General features: G+C 43.1%; 3 protein-coding genes across 4 annotated transcripts; all 3 read right to left on the bottom strand.

The window, feature by feature from the left end:
- Window position 1: 1 nt before the first annotated feature.
- On the bottom strand, window positions 2–7,743 carry LOC143335757 (uncharacterized). Its single transcript, XM_076755372.1, has 18 exons — window positions 7,327–7,743; window positions 6,359–6,479; window positions 6,134–6,243; window positions 5,880–5,999; window positions 5,595–5,639; window positions 5,439–5,465; window positions 4,131–4,202; window positions 3,979–4,041; window positions 3,826–3,852; window positions 3,698–3,742; window positions 3,300–3,335; window positions 3,147–3,227; window positions 2,614–2,710; window positions 2,370–2,509; window positions 2,136–2,255; window positions 1,914–2,043; window positions 1,377–1,479; window positions 2–900 (listed from the first exon to the last, which is right to left on the bottom strand). The coding sequence occupies exons 2-18, from the start codon at window positions 6,459–6,461 to the stop codon at window positions 831–833; spliced, it is 1,389 nt and encodes a 462-aa protein (XP_076611487.1). The 5' UTR covers window positions 6,462–6,479; window positions 7,327–7,743; the 3' UTR covers window positions 2–830.
- A 464-nt stretch (window positions 7,744–8,207) lies between these two features.
- Window positions 8,208–10,692, bottom strand: LOC143335457 (cytochrome c-a). 2 transcript variants are annotated; one of them, XM_076754897.1, is made up of 3 exons: window positions 10,591–10,692; window positions 9,915–10,152; window positions 8,208–9,095 (listed from the first exon to the last, which is right to left on the bottom strand). In XM_076754897.1, exons 2-3 carry the CDS (start codon window positions 10,081–10,083, stop codon window positions 8,947–8,949), a joined length of 318 nt encoding a protein of 105 aa, XP_076611012.1. In that variant the 5' UTR covers window positions 10,084–10,152; window positions 10,591–10,692; the 3' UTR covers window positions 8,208–8,946. The 2 variants fall into 2 exon arrangements, with proteins under 2 accessions (XP_076611012.1, XP_076611013.1); XM_076754898.1 differs by having other exon boundaries at window positions 9,915–10,092.
- Window positions 10,693–12,902: 2,210 nt separating this feature from the next.
- npvf (neuropeptide VF precursor) lies at window positions 12,903–14,880 on the bottom strand. The gene is made up of 3 exons (XM_076755209.1): window positions 14,722–14,880; window positions 13,316–13,686; window positions 12,903–13,005 (listed from the first exon to the last, which is right to left on the bottom strand). Exons 1-3 carry the CDS (start codon window positions 14,878–14,880, stop codon window positions 12,939–12,941), a joined length of 597 nt encoding a protein of 198 aa, XP_076611324.1. The 3' UTR covers window positions 12,903–12,938.
- Window positions 14,881–15,487: the final 607 nt, after the last annotated feature.

The raw sequence follows: 15,487 nt of genomic DNA, 5'->3' as shown, positions 1-15,487 counted from the left end.
GTGTAGACCTAATCTTTATTAGTGGAGTGTTTTATGAAATGTACAGTCATGCAGGCAGATTATCCACAGTTTAGTGATTTCATTTGGAAGTAACTGAGCAGTTTCTTCATGCTGCTGCGATAATTAGTCATTTTTCTTGCTGTTGTCACAGTATGACATTCATTTTCCTTCTGTCGGGTATTTGAACATTCACTGAAAGAGGGCCACACGCTGACTAGTACATGTACAGCACTGGTTAAAGTAGTCCGCTGTGCACTGGTACACGTTTACATGCAATATCACAGCATTGCACTTCATAAATACATGTTTTATAATACATTGCACAGGAATAAACACATGTACACACCCCTGATTCACATACTACAGTACAAATATGTTCAATAATATCGTAGCCTCTTTTGGAAAAGTCTCGTTTTTTTTCCTCTGTCATTACAAAAGAAGTTCAGAACATAGCTTATTTCTGCATCAACAGTCAGCTGGCCATACACAATGTAACTACCTCATATGATACAATCATTAAATTATTAAAATTGTCCCAACGATCACCAGTTGTCCATAACAGTGCTGCAGCCGATGGAGTGACGGTAACAGGAAGCTGCTCCCTGAGGCCAATCAAAGAATTAAACCTCCAGGGGAGACAGTCGATTCAAGGCTGACTCCCATGACTTTTCATGGCTCAGAGCAGGCACAAGATCCTCCCTTCAGTGCTCTCTCAGTCCATCAGTTACGTTTTAAGGGGTGAGACTTCAGTAGAAATTTGAAGTATGATCCCCGAGATCAGAAAGAGGAACTGCAAAGTTGCAAACTGGCCTTTTTCTCCACATTCCAGCTCAGGTGAAATACTTGCAACCAGTGGAATCAATGAGGCAGGAGTCAGTGCATCTGAGCTGCCCAAAGGACCTGCAGAAGACATGGAAAATGACTTATAGTGTATATTTAGACTCAGTACAACATTAAACAAATGAAATATTGCATGTTAATAAGTGAGCTTTAGTGGTGGTAGTGTCATTTTTTTAACCTTTGGACAGAGCCAGGTTAGACAATTCCCCCTTCTTCAAGTCATACTGCTAAGCTAAGCTAACTGCGTCCTAGCTTTATATTAAGTGTACAGACATGAATCGTATCAATCTTGTCAAATTCTCAGCAAGAAAGATGATGATGATGGTTTCAGTGACATCACAGCAAAAGTACAGTCAATCGTTTAAGTGACCTTTAAAATCCCCAGACGGCTGCTGATTAAAAAGGAACTGCATTGTGCAAACTTGGCGCGGACGATCTCTGTAAAATTCTGGCCTCTTGTAACAAGGTGCATCCAAATAAAGGACACAAATTTGTGTGCTTGCATATGCACTCTGAACATCAGTCAGTGAACGTACCCAGGAAGATAGGATTTGCAGGTCTGATAACCGAAGTCCTTTCCATCGCACTCCTCCATGCCCTCATGCCTGTAGCCATCTCCACAGTAGGCCCACTTGCAGTCTGAAGTGATGAGGAAAAGGAGATGAGGACAGCGCAGTGGCAGAGACATGGAGAGAGATGACATTACTAATTGCTTTGGCACTCCTGTGCACTTCTGCAATGCCAATACAGCATTTTCCTGCTAATTTAATTGAACAGAGAGGTAGGGAGAAGTGAGAGGGTGGCAGGCAAAGAGAGGGTGAGATTAATGAAAGATCAAGGAAAGGTTTCACAGCGCTTACTGCTTTTATCCTCTGCCATGTGATTCAGACTCTGTGGTGCACTGTGGTTAGGCTCTGCAGGGCATCTCATGAGCATGCAGCAAAATTTACAGGTGCTTGCATTATTAGAATCACTGACTGTAGATCAGTCTTTGCCTGCTTTTTTTGGTTTCCCTTTACCTCTAAGGGTATGTGTACATGTGTTCCTCTGCGCAACAGATGCATGGAACTTACTGAGACAAGCATCTGTGACAATCTGGTTTCCATCATCACACTCTTCTCCGTGCTGAGCCTGCACCTTTCCGTCCCCACACACACCAACTCTGTCCGGGACTTTCTCTGTGGACTGGAATGGCTGGAAGGGCTAAACAAGTTGAAAGCAGAGTTTTTACTCTAAACCGCCATTGAAACTAAAACAGTAAAAAAAAAGAATCACAACACTCTGATAGTCGTTACCTGTATGGGCTTCCAACCATCTTTATCTTTGAAGTAGAGCGCCCTCTGATCCTTCCTGAATGCTATGGTGTTGTCTAGATGCAGACGTTCCATCTCCTCCTCACTGTTCACCACAAATATCTACACACATACGTACAGGAGGAAGAGAAAACTGATGAGTGATAACTGATTCAGTGTAAGGATTCAGCTTGAATGGTAATGTAAAGAAGCAGTTTTATGTGTGTGAGGTCTTACTGCAGGGACTTTATCGGTGCCACCCCGCTGTGTGTAACTTCCATAAGGTGCATTATTTGCTCCAAGGATGGCATCACAGTCACAGTGACCTGGAGGACCTGGAAGACCCTTCTCTCCCTTTTCCCCTACAAGATAGAGACCTGCAAAACACAAAATGACAAAGAAGAAAGCCTGCATTAAAATTTGATATCATACATCATAAACTTTAATTTGAGGCTGATTGTGAACGTGTAAGTTACTGTACCTGATGCAGGAGGACCAGGTGGTCCTGGGTGGCCGTTTGGACCTGGGGGTCCTGGGGGACCCATGACTCCTGAGGCTCCAGGGTTGCCTTTCATGCCCTATGCAAACCAGACCACATCCCATTATTAGAAAACACACACACACACACACACACACACACACACACACACACACACACAATGAAGGTGACCTTCATGTCACTGCCACTTGTGCAGAGCGGTGATAATCTAGTCCATGAGAAAAAATATGTGTGTGTGTGTGTGTGTGTGTGTGTGTATTTAGAAATGTGTAGGCTGAGGAGATATAAGATGCCACAGACCCCACAGCCCTTAAGGAAGTCTATACTTAGAGCTGGAAGCAAACTGGAGTGACTGAATTAGCCAAACTGGGATGTGTTTGAAATCTGAGGAACACAGAGCCAACATACATCTTACACACAGAATCGGGCCTATGACATGTCAGACACACACATAATATACAGAGGGAACCAAGCAGCTGTGCACTTGTGCATCATTTCTCCTTGTCTTTCATCACCTGTTTGCCTCTCTTCCCAGGTCGTCCAGTAGGTCCTCTCTTCCCGGAGACTCCTTGCTCTCCCTTCGGTCCCTGCTCACCCTGGGAAGGCAGTTGAGGATTAGTCAGTTTCAGTGGTAATCTTCACTATATTCATTATTGAATTATTCTTACCTTCTGCCCAAGCATTCCAGGCAAACCAATGGAGCCCTAAATAGAGACAAAATGAGAGCTTGATGTGAGAAAAGCCATTAACTCAGCAGAGCAGACACTCATAAAACGCTTAATGTTAATTTAATCTGTGTCTGAGATAGAGGGCTCGAGAGGGCTTGAAATGGTGGGACCTGAAAGAAAGTGTCTCAAGTCATGAACCACTTTGGATTCTAACCAATAATTGCTGCAGAGTTTTCTACTGCCTAATCAAATGATTAAGCCCATTAAAACACAGCATGAAGTCAAGTGCTCACAGTCAAAGTCAAGCATAAAAAGGCTGTCAAGAGTTACACAAGAAAATATATTCAGAAACAATTTAAGGTACGGCTGTAAAAGAAAATGATCTTTCTCCTACCAACCTTATCACCTTTTGGTCCTGCTGTTCCAGGGTCACCACGAGTCCCCTTTTTTAAAAAAGAGTGAAACGTTAACTGAAGGATGGAATAGTTTTATAGTGACAAACGTGCACTGTCAGAAGTGAACGTACCTTCTCTCCTTTGTAACCAGGCAAACCCTGAAAGATACACAAAGAATATATGCAAAGATAAAACATCAGTGATAGTCAACAAAAGCTTAAGAGGCTTTTTTTACTTTCCTTACATATACATAACTGTGCGAAAAGGACATAAAAGTGATTAACCTTTGCCCCTGGTGGTCCCCTCAGTCCTGGTAAGCCCATGAGTCCTGGATCCCCTTTCTCACCCTAAAAAATATATACAGTATATATGGTGGTGGTGGTTCATTCTGGATTTGTGGTATGCAAATTACCTGGACTGATACCAGGAGGCTTACCTTGGGTCCCTCTGGACCAGGCCACCCCGGTAGTCCTTGTTTGCCTGGGAGGCCTGGAGCCCCTGTGCGACCCTGCAGAAACACATTAAAGAGTTGGTCTCTTACTTCATGACTCAATTTCTCTTTGACTGTTAACAGTCTGATCTTCAACAGTAGGATTTTATAAACTGTTCTTTCAAATAAAACCTCATTTGCATTTTGATTTAATACATAACTTAAACAAATAGTTCAACCGCCTCATTCACTTTCATGCCAAGAATTAAATGAGACAACAGATACCACTCGCATGTCTACCAATAGCAGCCGGTTAGATTAGCTTAGCTTAGCATAAATACTGAAAACTGTCAGGAACCGGTAGCTTGGCTTTGTCGAAATGTAACAAAATCTGCCTTCCAGCACCTCTAAAGCCTGCTCGTTAACACACTGTAACCCACTTGTTTAATCCATAGTGCAAACTTGATGGTTTTTGCAGGGGTTTACATGGTGGACTATTTCTTGGCTGGGTGGTTAAACCAGGTTTAATAAGGGTCAGGCACAAATAAGTAAGTCAAACTGACCTCCTATGATTTCCTAATTGGACATGACAGAGGACAAAATCTAGCGTGCAAAGCTTTAACAATGCCACTGAGATTTGCTAATTAGTGGACAGGAATAAAAACTTAATTGATCTAGCAGTATTGCCAGTTCCCCACAAGGAGAGCCAAATATATTACACAACAGCCTCACATCTCTGTGGCACCTGGACCAGTAGCCCAGCACTGCTGCCATGCTAGCAGTGTGCTCTCATTTAGCTGCCTGTCATTAAAGCAGCAGCCTGTAGAGACACCACGGACCTGCTGCCGTGTGAAGTGATTTATCATGGAGAGCGAAAGCACTTAGGAAGATTAAAGTGCAGAAGTGGAGTGCTGGAGAGCCTGGATCAGCAGGACTGGAGTCCAGTGTGAGGGCTAATGGAGCCAGGCCAAGGAAAGGAGGAGAGAGAGAAGGAAGACGCAGAGGAGAAGGAAAGAATAGGGGAATGATAGAGCGGTGAGGAGCAGGAGGATGACGAGAGACATCCACCGATGTGATCAAACTTTGCTAGGTGGCTGGAGCGACTACTGAGGCTAACGTAGCATGACCCATTTAGCAGCTGCAGAGGATATTCTGAGCACATCAATAGACAAATCACATCACAGAGATTGAGGATGCAGAAAGGGGACAACGGAGGCAGAGAAGGAGAGAGATATACAGATCTCATTATTCCAAGGACATGCGAGATGGACCAGAGAGAGATGAGACGCATGCAGGAGGGGAGGAGCAGCTCACCTTTGACCCCGGACGTCCAATTTCTCCCTGGAGAAGGACAAATGAGGGGAGAGGAGATTAGAGCACAAGGACACATGAACAAATACCTCTGGAGCAAAATACATTCGTATTTCAAGAGCTATAAAAACAAACAAAAAACAAACCATGAACACACACCTTCTCTCCTTTGGGTCCTCTTATGCCGGGTAATCCACTGTGACCCTGAAGAATGACACTGAATTTATATCCAGCGCATATACCCCAATGAGCAGGGTGCATTTGTAGAAAAATCAATACTAGAAAGGTCACTTTGTTTCATTTCCACGCTTGTTTAACAACATTTCTATCTACTGTCTTTGCATGGATACAGCAGGCTAATTACACATTCTGATGGATGGAAAAGTGGCACAACCACTAATTTGAAGGTCCAGCACCATGTTGTGTTTTGAAAAGGTGCCTTACCTCTGGGCCCCGGGGTCCTGGGGGCCCTGGAGGTCCAGGTGGACACCCAGGTATCACAGGTTTTGGTTTTTCCTGTTTCTCTCCTCCAAAAACACTTGGCTCGAACATGCCAATACCATCCTTCAATCAAAAATCCAAGAGAATAGAGTTTCAATCAGCGGCCTGCTGCGAGCAAATGTGTGCAAACGAGGTCTATCATTGTGAGCAGGTGTGTGTGTGTGTGTGTGTGTGTGAGTGTGTTCATGAACACCTACGGGGCTGCCCCGCTTCCACAGCTGAGGTGGTGGAGGGAAGAGCGGCGGCGGAGGCGGTGACATGAGGCAGCAGGGTTCAAACCTCTGCGGCTCATTCAGCATCCTGAGAGCTGAGAGGAAGACAGACAAACGGCACAGATGACAGACGGATGAATCACAGCACATGCAACCTGCGCTCCTTCTGTTTCCCGACAGTCAGTCTCACCGTACACTCGCACGCCTTACCTGAGCGGGCGGAGAGGATGCTGTCCACGGAGGTGTGACGGGACAGGGCCCACGCAGGACACAGAAGAATGTGGAAGGACACTGCAATCTTGACCAGGTCCATCCTGCTGGTTTATTTTCCCTACAGCACACAACACAAGCTGTCAAACACACACACACACACACACACACACATACACACACACACACACACACACACACACACTCTCTCTCTCTCTCTCTCTCTCTCTCTCTCACACACACACACACACACACACACACTCTCTCTCTCTCTCTCTCTCTCTCTCACACACACACACACACACACACACACACACACACACACACAGTATTTCTGCTGCCTAAGCTTAATGCAGTTACTGGCAGCTGTCACTTTTCCTTACTTCCTCTAGAGGGTGTCACTATTTGATCACTCCCTGAACCTCAGTCCCCTCTCTCTCTCTCTCTCTCTCTCTCTCTCTCTCTCTCTCTCTCCTCAGCATGATAAACTTGTTGCAGTTCCTCACTGCAGCAGATGCAGCCACCGCTGTAATTCCAGCCGTGCACCGAGCCCCCCCCCCCAGCCTTGTGCTAGAATTAGACCACGGAGGCGAAACTGCCTCAGGCTGATGATGACCCTTGACACTTCATGACAGAAGTCAACACGTTGAGGCTGTCACAGACTCATCTCAAACATTTAAACATTTCCAGTATTGTCACATAATGCGGGTCAGTGATTGTGGATGCCAGATGTTTGAAGTCCTGCAAAATGATGATCTCGTGTTGCGCCACGTGTGTTTTGCACAAATAATGTGCTGCACCGGGTTCAGTCAGCTCTCATCATCATTAACACGGATCAGCATCTTCCCTTTTACTTCATCTAATTAAACGTGCTGCATGCCTTATTGTCTTCATAATGCAGGCGCGTTAAATAGAAGCAAACCCATCTACAGCTCTACCTTTAGATGCATAAGACCCCCCCTCCTTACCTTCCACTTGAAATTGCGCTGCACTTGTAGACACGCTGTCTGGCGCTCCTCTGCCCTTAATGAAATGCGCGGTGTGCAGTCCCTCTTACTATGGCTCCTCTGACATTTGGCGTGCTGCAGCCAACCCGGACCGCTAATAAACCTGATCCACTTATCGATCCGCTTCTTTTCCTCCGCCGGTCAGTGACAACACAAATGAAAAGGGAGGACCTTGTCTCTCCCGGCGCTAAATGCCCTGCAGAGGCCACGGAGTGGAGCCAGCACCGTCCCAGCGGGTCTGGATCACAGGCTCACTGACTGTGGTGTCATCCGGCTCAACAGCTGGGGTGGCGCTGGTATTTTAAGTCAGGATGCTCACACTCGCTTTGGCACGTTTTTCCGTCTATCGTGGTGCTGATGGTGTCTTCAGCAGTGAAATGGCGCCACCTGCTGGTCATTTAGTTCACAGAGGGAAAAAAGTAAAATCAATGTTTTATATTCTTACATAACTTCACCCCCAGTTATTGACGTATTATGATAAAGGCTATTTATGTCTGAAAACAAAGGTGAAATCTGTTATACAAATGTACAGATGACTGAAACTGACCTACGGTTTATTTAAACTCCAATAAACACATCTCATTTTCTGCTTTGCCAAGTAATGCATGTTCCCTCAAAGGCCTTTTTATTCTTTATAATTGTATTTGTGTCTGTCAGTGCTGTTTTGCGTTAATACTATGTGTTGAGGTCAAAGACATTCTGGACAATGAAGTGCTCAACCAACAAACTAAATCAAGTAAACAACATTTATAATAGATGAACTGAAAAAGTCATTTCAAAGAGGAAGGAAACTATAAAAATCACAATGTAGAAAGAGAGGAACACGTATTTTATTGCCACATCTGTTCAACTCAAGTCAAAGTCAAGGTATTGTTTAGAAAAGAAATAGCAATAAAGTATAAAACAGTAGCTCTGTGAAAATAATATGTTATAAATCTGAAGTCTTTCATTGTCCCTTATTCAGGCTGTCATAAGACCAAGTTTAAGAACAGTAAAACTTGCTTTAACCACCAAGTGCAGGTTTATTGTAAAAGAAAAATCTATTTGACCTTAAACACAAATGAATTTTGAAATTGAATGAATACAAAAACACACTCATTTGAAAATGCAACAACAAAAGCCATTACACCCAGTGGCTTTAAAGAGAGGAGAATATACAGTCGACAGTCAAGCACCATTTCACACGTTTTTCAAAGTCTCCTCATCAGAAGAAAACCGACAAATAAACAGAGACTTTACAAGTAGTAGCACATTATAATAGAAAAATAAACCTATATCAGCATCAGTTTCTGTGCAAGCAGCAGTAAAGATTTTAGGTAAACAACTCTTGTTTTTAGAAAACGGCTGCCTCTTTAAGAAGCCTTGACTGAGCAGTGGCTGGAAAGTCTACAAGTTGACTCATATGATAATTAAAAACAGTCTCCTACACACAAAAACACTGTGGCAACAATGCTGCAACAGTGATGCAAATAAAAGCTAAACTCTTGTTCATTGTGAACTCAAAACTGAAACAAACGCACTGTTTTGTTTTCTTGTCACGCTTCTGTCCACAGCTGTAGTTGTGTACTCTATGTTGTCCATTTATTTGGAGGTGGCCTCCTTTAAATAGGCTATAATATCCTGTCTTTCCTTTTTCTTTTTGATGCCATTAAAGATCATCTTGGTACCAGGAATGTACTTCCTGGGGTTTTGAAGGTAGACATTTAGAGTTTCCTCATCCCATATGATACCTGAAAACAAACAAACACACATTAAACACGACGTGAACATACATGTGATCTTATTTGTAGAGTACATGACAAATCCGAATGACTGTGTTCAGGTTTTATTGGCTCGTGTTAGAGCAGAGCTCAGACACAGAGCTGCCCTGCATGTTCAGACCTGCTGATCTGACTGTCAGGTATAAAATACATGGACCAAGCTGCTCCTCAGCTCAGCAGCAGTCACTGTGACACAATCACACAAACATTCATAATAAGGATGAGGATTTTTTTTTTTGCAGTGTTTAGCAGGCTGTACAGAGAATACAACTGAAACTTGGATAATGCGGTAAAGACAGCTATCTTTTCTCAGGCATTCCATGCTGCCATGCCAAATAAATGCTGTGCATGAGATAAATCATCAAATGCTGTGCTGGATGATCAAACTTCTGTGCCTGTGCACTCTGTAAAAGCTGTTCCAGAGCAGGCTGGACATAAAACAGACGTTACCATGGTGCTCTCATAAAATAATTTTTTTTTTAGTGCCGTACGACTCCTAAACTTCAGTGTGCCTCTACTCAGGAGGAACCGTACTGCATTCATTTGTCTGAAGCATGAATTGGTCTCCTCCATGTTAACCCAGGGCAAAAAGAGAGACATATCCAGGGTGCACATGTGCTCTCATATGTTCCAAATTTGGCTTAATTTGCCTGTTGCTTCAGATCTTGATCAGTTAGTTATTTACATGCATGGACAGCCGCATGCAGATCAGTCTGTCAGTGAGCAGATCATCTCTCTCAAGCCTGCCACCGAGGTGTTCTGAGTGAGCTGCTGCACACTGATCCATACCTTTATCGATGTTGGCCTGCGTGTAAGAGAAGCCAGGCGACTGTCCCGTCTTCCTCCCAAACAGACCCCACAGGTTGGGTCCCACCTTGTGGCGCCCCCCCTCTGTCACTGTATGACACTGGGAACATTTCTGGACAAACACCTTCTTCCCTTTATTGACGTCCCCCATGAACAACAGCTGCTAGGACAGGAAGCGAGGCCGGTCAATGTGCGTTACAGTCAGTCGTAGGATATTAATCTGCAGTAACAAAAGAGATGAGTGGAAAAATACCAGTGAGACAAAAAGGGATTTTAAACACAATGTAGCTCAGGGCGTATGCGTAGTTAAGTTACCCTCCAAACTTCCGGATTGTTGCTGAAGAAGTCATGAGAGAGGAGTTGTCGTATTAAGAAAGAAAAATGCAGCTAAACTTGCCGTGTTTAAAAGAAAGTCAGACCTAAAAAGTCTGTTTGCTTAGCAGCCTGCATGAAAAGGACTGTTGTGACCAATAAACTGATTATCCCAGTAAAACCAGTGAAAGCATGGACAGAGATAAACAGGAAGATGCTTGTTAACACAGTAAAGTAGGTCTACAGCACAATTCTCCACAGACACACTGTACATGGTGTTCTCGTCTGAGGTGGAAAGAGAAAACACAGCAAAGCTGATACAAACAGAGGCTCGTTCTCACTCTACCTGGCGGGGTTGTGTAGTTCAGGTGCGTCCAGGTAAAAGTTCCCGCTCCTCTTTTTCAAAGTCAGTCCTCTTAGACGTGTGTTCTGCTGTGTGAGCCTGACGGCGGCACGACCGAGTTTGAACCCAAAAGCAGAAGAGCTCGAATTTCAGAACGGAGCTTCTGACGCTGATGTAACGAGTCTTCATTAAAAGCTCCGTGACGACGCAGCTAACGTGAAGTATGTGGGATCCACCCATTCACTTCCCAACGGCAGGTGAGGTATGTTTGCGATGCGTGGGAATGATGCTGATTTAGAAGCTATGAAATGCGTTTATTTGCAGCGTGGAGGTGAGAAGAAATTTGAAATTTTTACTTTTAGCGCATTAATGGGGTAACATCATAATGCGTCGTGCGTAACTGAGCCACAGTGTTCTTGGCTGAAGCAGTCCTCGGTTTGCCTTTTTCACTGCAGACATTTTCACATGTAACAGAAAGGAAAAGCGCAGCTGTAAATGATAAAATCAACGATGGCTGGATTCCATTTCGCTGCTTCAGGTCCAAGATCCTGGTATTGCGCGTGCTGGCTCGCTGTCAGTGGTGCGCTTGAACAGAACAGAGCCGTTGGTGGTGTTATCAGTAAAACCTGTGCTTTTCCTGCCAGAACAAGTCAAAATGTCTGCGGTAAAAAGGCTTATAGACATTTATTTTATAGAAGATAAAGCACAGATGCAGCCACTGGCATCGATGATACCTCCATTACATTTGGGTGTCTTACTGAGGAATAGTGAGCCAGCATAAAAGCAGGGCCCTACACCTGACACACCGAACAGGAATGCAGCTGTTATTAAGGTTAAAGGCCTGTCCTGACAAGTGTCTGCTGTGAAGACGGTATGTCAGAACAGATGAGTTTGTCCAAAGAGAGCAGCATGCTGGGATATTTAAACACTTGATAAGCAGCACTGTAACACTTGAGTGTGGTGGAAAGTAAATAATTTGTTGAAGTACTCAGTCTTGAGGTACTTGCAGTTTACTTGAATATTTAATTATCTTCTGCTGCTTTGTACTTTTAATCCACTAAAGAGGCTGATAACTGAAGTTACTGGTCACTTTGCAAATCGAGATTTTTAATACAAAATAAAAACAAACACACAAAAATACACTAAGATAGGAAAAGATCAGGCTTTATTGATCCCCATGGGGATCTTCAGAAGCTACCAAGAAGTATATAAAGTAATTAATATTAGCTCCACTTTTACTTGCTGCATCAATAACATGATGCTAATACTTTTGTAGTTTTACTCAAGAAAAATGATGAATACAGGACTAACTAACAGCATTTCTACACTGTGTTATCACTTCTTTTACTTAAAAGATCTGAGTGCTTTTTCCACCACCACAGTGTCACTATTGAGGACAGCTGTCAAGACTTGTCTCTTAAAATAAGGGACAATGTTTTCTAAATGCAAGAAAACACATTTTATACTTCCCTTTGGTCATGTGAAGAGTCATGATAATGATTTGAATACTTAAGCCGGTGATCTGTACCCTCTGTATTGGTTGGAGAACTCTGGAGGTGTTTACTTTGACTTGGTGTTTGTCTCCCTCTAGTGGTCAGTCACTATACTGAGAAACTTTTGGCAAAGGCTCCCCAGTATCTTCATAATGAAAAAACAAAACAAACAAACCCAAAAAAACAAACAAACAAAAAACCCCCCCTTAGTCTAATGATAATAATAATAATAATGATAACAATGATAATAATGATAATAATAATAATCACTACATATACAAACTTACAAACTACATATGTATTGTTTATTCATGGCTTCATCTGCTGATCTCCTGTGGAGTTAGCTCCAATTTTGAACACACACACGCACACACACACACACACACACACACACACACACACACACACACACACACACACACACACACACACACTGTTTCAAACAGCAGGTGCAGGAGTATTTTTATTCACATGTCTGGTTTATTGCCATTGGCCACTATCAGTCTTGCTGGCAACAGTGGTGGAATGTAACAAAGTACATTTACTCAAGCACTGTACTTAAGTACAATTTTGAGGTACTTGTACTTTACCTAAGTATTTCCACTCATATGAGGCAAACATCTTTAGATTCTTTAAAAAATGATAAATAATAGAAAGAAATAAAACCCAAACCACTCACCCAAAGCTTCTGTCGCAGTAACTTTATTTAAAGGAGTCACATTTATGTGTTTCATCTTACTTTTCCATTAACAGTCACATAACAGTTTGACTTGAAACATTTGTCTTAACAGTAAAAACACTGCATGTTGATATTTCCATGCTATAATACACCTCAGTGTCAGCCTATCTAATCCTCTTTCATCCTTTAAAGCTTTCTTGCATCTCCAACTCTTCTGAGATGGTTGTAAAGTCAAAATCTTCGGCCCTGTGGCAAGAGGATACAAAGATTGAGTTAGTCATAACCAACAAAACACACAGATATTGTAAGGATGCTAATCTAAACTGGAAACAAAGGGTTAAGGTGCTGAGGGGAAAAAGCCTAGTGGGCCAGTAATTGTTTCACCTAATGTATGATGGGTGAGGCTCAAGCTCCCCGTGACCCTGAGGAGGAATGTGCTTATGGACGGGGACTGATGGCCAATGAGGCACAACTGATGGACTTGTTTCATTCTATAGTTGTTGCATGCTTTTTGGAAATGCATATTTATGCCAGTTATTATGGGAAAGAGTCCTACCAGTGCAAGCCAGTGTTCAATAACTGTGCATTGACCAGAGTCTTAAGAAGGCTCCTGTACAGACTGTTCCTCCCAAGTCTCAGCGGCGGCATCGCTGCTTCCCGGACATCAGGGCACTCGGCACACATTTGAATCATTTCCCAAGACCTCCCAAACCTCTGCGGCATGTTAGGGCTCGAGTTTGGGCTCCTGTCATCAGCGGGATTGCTCTCCCTTCCGAAGCGCATGGGCATGTTGGCATGCAGGTGGAGAGGGAGGGCAGTGGGCGGGATGAGCTTGATGACGGACGGGTGGCTGATTTTGCTGGTGGTGGGCGTCACGTGCACGTTGAAGCTCCCGAGATCCAGACTCCTGCGGATTTCACTTTTTGTCTGGAAACATGTTGAAGGCCAGGTGAAAGAACATTTTGATGTGTGATTCATCGTCAACTAGTTTTAATGAGGCACGGCTATATCTAGTACGTTCAGGAAAAAAAAGTCTGTTAGAGGTGGAAATAATATTTAATGTAGAAACTCAAACACGTTGGCATGTGACAAAATGTTTGATTTCACACATACTGAATAAAAGAGTGAAAGAATACAGTCTCTGCTAACGTGAGTTAATCACGTGAGGAAAAAAGAGTAAAAGGATTCACCTCAAAGTTTTCTCTAAATTAATAAGGTGTCAGTCATTCATATCTTTTTGGGGTGTCTCAGCCAACACACACACACACACACACACACACACACACACACACACACACACACACACACTGTTTCAAACAGCAGGTGCAGGAGTGTTTTTATTCACATGTCTGGTTTGTTGCTGCTGTCAGTCTTGCTGGCGACAGTGGTGGAATGTAACAAAGTGCATTTACTCTTGTACTGTACTTGAGTAAAATTTTGAGGTACTGAGGTTCCACTTTAGGGGAATATTGTACTTTAATCTGCACTACATTCATTTGACAGCCTTAGTGACTAGTGACTTTGCAGATTGAAATTATGAATACAAAATACAAATGAATGAATGAATTAGGACGTATTATTATGGAATGAGAGCCTTCTTGGCATTGTATTCATATTGAAAATTTTACTGGAATACGACATAAAATATCTCTACGGTCTGCATAACCTCAGCAGTGGATCAAGAAAAAGCAACACATTATCATCTCTCTTTTTGAATCCGTCCAGACTATGTGTTTATCAAAAACGATGAAGATCTGACATTCCCAACCTGTTGGTCTAGTCGAAAATCAAAAGCAGCCACCGTTGTGAACTTGCGCTATAACTTCATACATAAGGATTTGTGCTTAGCTCAGTGCCTTTAAGTACTATAAAAGAAATAAAATAATTCCACCTTTTGTGAATGAGTCCAGTTTCCCAGTGCAATTAAAGGCATCCCTGTCTGTCTTGTTACATAGCTCTCACCTGCTGGTGTGGCTGTTTCCTCTCAGTGTGTCTTCCATCGTCGCCGCTCAAAGTGTTATCACTGTGGATTGATTTCCCATAGACCTGCAAGTCAGATGCTGCTGCCCCTCCAAGACCCCCCAGCATCAGGAGTGTAGACAGAACCAACGTGGTAAACATGTTCACAGCAGAGGACGCCTTCTCTCAGGACAGCACCGGGACACATGCCTTAGTTCCTGCTGTTATTAAAGACCCCTAAAAAACATACGTCACCTGTCGCATATGACGAAGACGTCCACACACATACGTGTGTACAAACACACATATACCACCAGCCAGTGAATTCCTGTCTGAGTAATCATCCAGCTCTGAAGAATTTATCTGAAAAGGCATGTGTGTCCTAATTGGCTGCTAAATGAACCAGTTGGCATTTTCTTTGTCAAAGCAAGAACAAGCAGATCACAGGAAAACCAAACACAAAGCAGGTGTATAATGGAAATATTGAATGGCAGCAACATCCAATATATGTAGCTTGTACTGTTCAATTCTTCAGAGGCTGTATTTTCTATTTACCGTAAGCTTTACTAATTAAATCCAGGCTGGCGATGTCAATAGAGAATGAATTCTTAACTAACAAGAGGAGCAAAAGGGGGCAAGCTGCACTGAAGCCACAGTCACACAAGTTGACATCTTTCATTCATATTCTTGGTCATTTAGCTGCAACTTGTTTGATGGATTCAATTGTTTCCTCTATTTTCTGTTAAAATACAGACAAAAAAAGTGAAAA

This window comes from Chaetodon auriga, chromosome 17 (assembly GCF_051107435.1).
Source record: "Chaetodon auriga isolate fChaAug3 chromosome 17, fChaAug3.hap1, whole genome shotgun sequence".
Classification (NCBI taxonomy): domain Eukaryota; kingdom Metazoa; phylum Chordata; class Actinopteri; order Chaetodontiformes; family Chaetodontidae; genus Chaetodon; species Chaetodon auriga.
This window is presented reverse-complemented; position numbering and strand designations above follow the sequence as displayed.

Coding starts and splice junctions, on each gene's coding strand:
- npvf (XM_076755209.1), bottom strand. CDS start 14,880: ATGTTTACCACGTTGGTTCTGTCTACACTCCTGATGCTGGGGGGTCTT. Junction 13,687..14,721: donor GGAAACAGCCACACCAGCAG/GTGAGAGCTATG, acceptor ACATGTTTCCAG/ACAAAAAGTGAAATCCGCAG. Junction 13,006..13,315: donor TTGAACACTGGCTTGCACTG/GTAGGACTCTTT, acceptor CTCTTGCCACAG/GGCCGAAGATTTTGACTTTA.
- LOC143335457 (XM_076754897.1), bottom strand. CDS start 10,083: ATGGGGGACGTCAATAAAGGGAAGAAGGTGTTTGTCCAGAAATGTTCC. Junction 9,096..9,914: donor GCAGGCCAACATCGATAAAG/GTATGGATCAGT, acceptor GTTTGTTTTCAG/GTATCATATGGGATGAGGAA.
- LOC143335757 (XM_076755372.1), bottom strand. CDS start 6,461: ATGGACCTGGTCAAGATTGCAGTGTCCTTCCACATTCTTCTGTGTCCT. Junction 6,000..6,133: donor TGTGGAAGCGGGGCAGCCCC/GTAGGTGTTCAT, acceptor TTTTGATTGAAG/GATGGTATTGGCATGTTCGA. Junction 4,203..5,438: donor TTGGACGTCCGGGGTCAAAG/GTGAGCTGCTCC, acceptor GTGTTTCTGCAG/GGTCGCACAGGGGCTCCAGG.